The sequence below is a fragment of the Plasmodium gonderi genome (genome assembly GCF_002157705.1).
Source record: "Plasmodium gonderi DNA, contig: Pgo-contig_172, whole genome shotgun sequence".
NCBI lineage: Eukaryota > Apicomplexa > Aconoidasida > Haemosporida > Plasmodiidae > Plasmodium > Plasmodium gonderi.
The window spans coordinates 3,339-8,475 of NW_021629091.1; the positions used below are offsets into that span (position 1 = coordinate 3,339).

Consider the following 5,137-nt stretch of genomic DNA (forward strand, 5'->3'; position numbering starts at 1 on the left):
ATTATTTTACTTCATATGGACCGACGTCATATAAGATGAGCATAAAGTAGGAAAATTAACTCCAAATCAAAATGAAATAATCAAAGGGAAAATAGAATCATATGTATAATAATATAAATTTATATATTACAACATAAGACAATGAGGTTTGACATGTCATTATGCACAAAATGTTTATCTATAATTAAAAATTAATAAAATATTATTTAAGAGATTTTTATGAGGAAACATGCTATTATAGTTGTGTGAGAATGTGCAATGAGACAAAAATATAGAAGAATAATGAATGATGGGCATTAAAAAAAAACATGATTTAAGTATTATACATTATACAAATAAATATTTATATGAACAATTCATGAATGTATAGCACTAAGAAAAAGATTATTATAATAAATTTAATTAATGATAGGATAGTTTTGACGTTAATTAGAACAATATAAAAATTATGAGGCATTAATAATTGTATTATAATTTATTGAGCCCACAAATGTGTATTTTAGTTTAAAATGCAAAATATATTCTATAATTATAAGGGGAAGTGATGTATTTAAGGTAAAATAGAGTAAAATTACACCTGCAGAGTATCAAAATAATAAATTATAATAATTATATTACAAGAATTTATGGTAAATTTGAAACAGTTGGTAGAGAAAAAAAATATAAATTAATATTAACTAATATATTGTGATGCAAGTGATAATGCTCTTACAAATAATATGGATAGAGAAATGTATTCTAAAATATATATTATAATTAAGGTACGTTATTTTATTTTAATTTAATGAATATAAAATTAACATCTATAAAATAGTATCATATTCGTTTTCTATATTTTAGAACTGTTTGTAAAATAATGTAAAAATATTAGATAATGACTATGTCATGAATTTTTAATATAGTTGATTGATTAATTTAAGAAATATATATAATTTTATTTTTCACCTAATTTTAACTTTAAAAAAATTAATATATGTTTTTATTTTTATTTTATGCATTGGTATTGTGTGTACATTAAAATTTATTATAATATTATATAATTATAATAACTTCGAATAAAAATTTAAATAACAAAATGGAATAAATTATATCCAATGAAATAAAAACAATGAAAAAAGTTAGTGAAAAAACAAATTATTTTTTTATAATTCCTCTTCTTTAGTATACAAGTATTCTTATATAGATAAAAATTGGGCACATTATTATCATATATAGAAATGATTTTAATTACTGTCTATATAATTATATATATACATAGGTAGTAGCAATATGTATATACAGAATGTATATTTATGTTGTGACAATATAAAGTATTAAAATTTTCATATTAAAAATATCATTAATAAAATAAATATTTTTTTAAAGCAAATAAATTAGCTTAAACATTATATATTATTATATATGGTATTAAAGAAGCATGTGCATTAAAAAATATCTTGTGAGTTCCTATGTATAAATAATGCATGCTTTTATATAAATCATACTTTTTATTTCAAGCAATATATAATAACATAGTTTGTATATATTTATGAATTTATGATAATAACTATATTAAACTTGTGAATTCACATATAAAATATATTTATGATATTGTATATAGAAAATTCAGCTTGTATATTTTAATGAACTTATATCATAATGTTTTCAAGAACGTCGGTCATTTATGTAATTGTTTAAAAGTATAATAAGAGATGATGTAATAATTATAATTTTTAATCATCTAAAACTTATAATCGTAAAATAAATTCAAGGATATAATTTTTTTTCAAATTACTAGCATTCATTCCCTTGAAGATAATATGTCTTAAATAATCCAGAGAATAATAGATAACAAATGTACAATTAATTAAACAATATATGTCATAAAACATATAGTACAAATCTAATTTCTTTAATATAATATGATCATAAATATGAAATAAGTTTTAATATTCTGAATCATTTGTTTCTCTTATATATTCGCTTATTTGCTATATTTAAAAATTATATTAAATAATATTAACTGAATTGTTAGGAATAATTATGTATTATGGTGATTAATATTACATTAGCATATAGAAAATAATATATATATGTTAGTTATAGTTTCGTGCTTATTTATGATTATGTATATAATTATATAATATTTTTCCTTATATATAATATCCTGCTTATTAGTATTCTTTATATATAACTCAAATTGAAATAATGATTAAAATTTAATAGTTAAATTGTTTTTAATTAATTTTAAATGAAAAAATCTAAGTAATTTATTATATTCAATGATTAAATATTTAACAATGACACATTATTTCATATAAATATTTATATATACTAGTATCTAACAAAATATAGCTTAATAGACATATAACAGAAAACAAAGAAAAATATGAATGAGATAAATATATTTTTTATATTAAATTTAGATATGAATGGAGGTATAGTTATATTCATTTAACCAAATTTTCAATTCCAATTTAATAAAAATGTGTATAATATATATATAGAATTGATTATTATTTATATGTTAAGATAATATTAAAATATCTAAAAAAAAGAATATATAAACAGCTTTAAAATATTAGTCCATTTTTTTATATTATACATCCATATAAGTTACATGCAATTCTTATAAAGATAAACTCTTTATGAATCATCATATAATTGTTATAACAGAAAAATTACAAAATATAGAATCATAATCCATGTTTCCTGATATGTATTTGTGAAATAGCATCAATTTTGAAAACAAATAATATTTGTATGTAGTAAATATGATGAATTAATTTCATATATATAATTGTAAAATGTATAATAAATATTATACGTATATGAACTTTTATAAGGCATCAGAACTAAAATTTAATGTATGTATAAATATTAAAATAGAATTAAAAAATCCATATACATTTATAACATAGTTTAGAGAAGCATTCTTATTTTAAGAAAAACATGAAGGAAAACAAATTGTTTATAGTGCACAAAATACAATTAAGGAACCTATAAATTAATATAAATCGAATTGAAATACTAATTCTATTTACATGTAACAATATGAATAATAAATCAAAAAATTATATCTGAATATATAAACATTTTTAACAAAACAGAAAAATAAAAAATAATTTTAATTCTGTGTCCTTAGATATAAATTATGAAATAGTATAGTAACTGAATGGAATATATTTTTTTTAAATTGACATATTATGATTTTTTATTAATATATATTGTTTATGAATTATTTTATTTTGACACGATATGTTTGATAGAAAATTTTTGAAAATTACTTGATTACATTTTTTATATAATTTCTCTAGTAATCAATATATTTGATATACATATTTAATATTAAAATTAGGTAGAACTATATAATACATTATAGTTATTATTCCAATAAATACTGTTAGATATTTCTGAATTTTGTGATTTATTGCATTCTTTATATTTACCACGACATTTATTCATTATCTTTTTTATTCCACGATGCATGCTTGAATTACATGGAAGGAACTAATTTATAGTAAAATAAAAAATTCATATTAAAAATATATTAATATTATAATTTTTTTTTTTTTAATTTTATTATACCATATAAATATATATATAAAAATTACATTTAACCTTATAAATTATAAATAATAAAATGGGTATTATTAATATTAGAATAGTTGATAATATAGCAGTTATTGATTTTTTAATTTTAGGAGAAGGCAACCTTATATTCTCATTGCTATCGCAAGGTAACATTTTGCATTTTATATTATCACAACCATCTGTCAAATTTGGCATTTTATTATATTTATTTTTAATATCGTCTAATGCTCTACAAAATGAGCTTGTATTATTAGATTTACATTTTTCATGGTATACTTCATATTTATCTGAACATTCGGTAATGCAATTGCACTTAATTTTGCCAGATGGGTAAGAAGATGTTTCTATGTAATGCAGATTAGTATACATTCCATATAAATCGTCCAGTAATTGGATTTCAATTTCTGAAATACTTGTATATCTATAATACCTGCATTTCATATTATTTGGCCCATGTACAGCATTAATCAATTGAAAATAAATATCAAAGGTATGTTGGCTCATATTATAAGCCTTAAATTCATTGTATAACCAATAATATAAGTATAAACAATCTTCTTGTGCATATCCAAAATTATAATATTCATCTTTTATTTTAGATGCAAAGGTCAAAGCTTTTTTGCATCTATGTTCTGGGAATTTTTCCCCTATATTTTGATATGATCCAATACTGCCATAAGAGGAACATGGGTTATTAGCTAATTCCAAATCATTATCATTATTTTCTAATATATTTTTATTTTTAAGGAATTCTTTAACTAATAAATACTAAAAAAAAATAATTAACACGTAACAAACAAAATATATTCCTAAAAAAATTTTCGTATTTCCTTTGGAAAGTAGTATATATTTATATTATAATTGTGTTCACTATATCTTATTGGCAATAAGTTACATCAAATTTATCCATCGCAGATATGATTATATATTTTTGAGGATGATGTAATTATAGTATTATGGTTATATAATATTTTATGTATTATAAAACAAACATATAGTATAATGAATTTATGATTATTTTTTTTAAAAAATTTAAGGCTCATGAAAAATAGTAGTAATGTCCTAGTTTATTAATAATTACATCACTATTAACATAGTAGGAAACGCAAATGGCATATAATACACCTCATTAATTATTACATTAGTGAATCTAAAACTATAAATACCTTATATAGTAAAAATAAATTATATATATCTAAAAAATATAATAAAATGCTTACATGCCAAATAAAAATTTTATAATTTTCTAGCCCTCCGTATATTGAATATATATATAATTGCATATTAAATATTAAGTGCTATAGGTTATAATGAATAATGTTTGTATTATGAGTACCACGTTTATCTTTTAGTTATTTGTTGATAATTATATTATTATTAAATAAATTTTTTCGTATGTGAATTCTCTGCATTTAAATGGGTTAATTGTAATCACAATGTAGAATGTGTATAATGACTTAATACATTAAATATTAATTTAAATTTAATATTTAAATTTGAATTAATATTTATTTTAAAGATTTTTATTTAATTATTTATTTCTCGAATTCATTATTCTTATGAA

At 19.0% G+C, this 5,137-nt stretch overlaps 1 protein-coding gene across 1 annotated transcript; it reads right to left on the minus strand.

Moving 5' to 3' along the window:
* Positions 1–3,333: 3,333 nt before the first annotated feature.
* On the minus strand, positions 3,334–4,483 carry PGO_001645 (variable surface protein; the record flags this gene model as incomplete). Its single annotated transcript, XM_028690985.1, has 3 exons — positions 3,334–3,489; positions 3,601–4,341; positions 4,469–4,483. 3 exons carry the CDS (start codon positions 4,481–4,483, stop codon positions 3,334–3,336), a joined length of 912 nt encoding a protein of 303 aa, XP_028546786.1.
* Between the last annotated feature and the right edge of the window lie 654 nt (positions 4,484–5,137).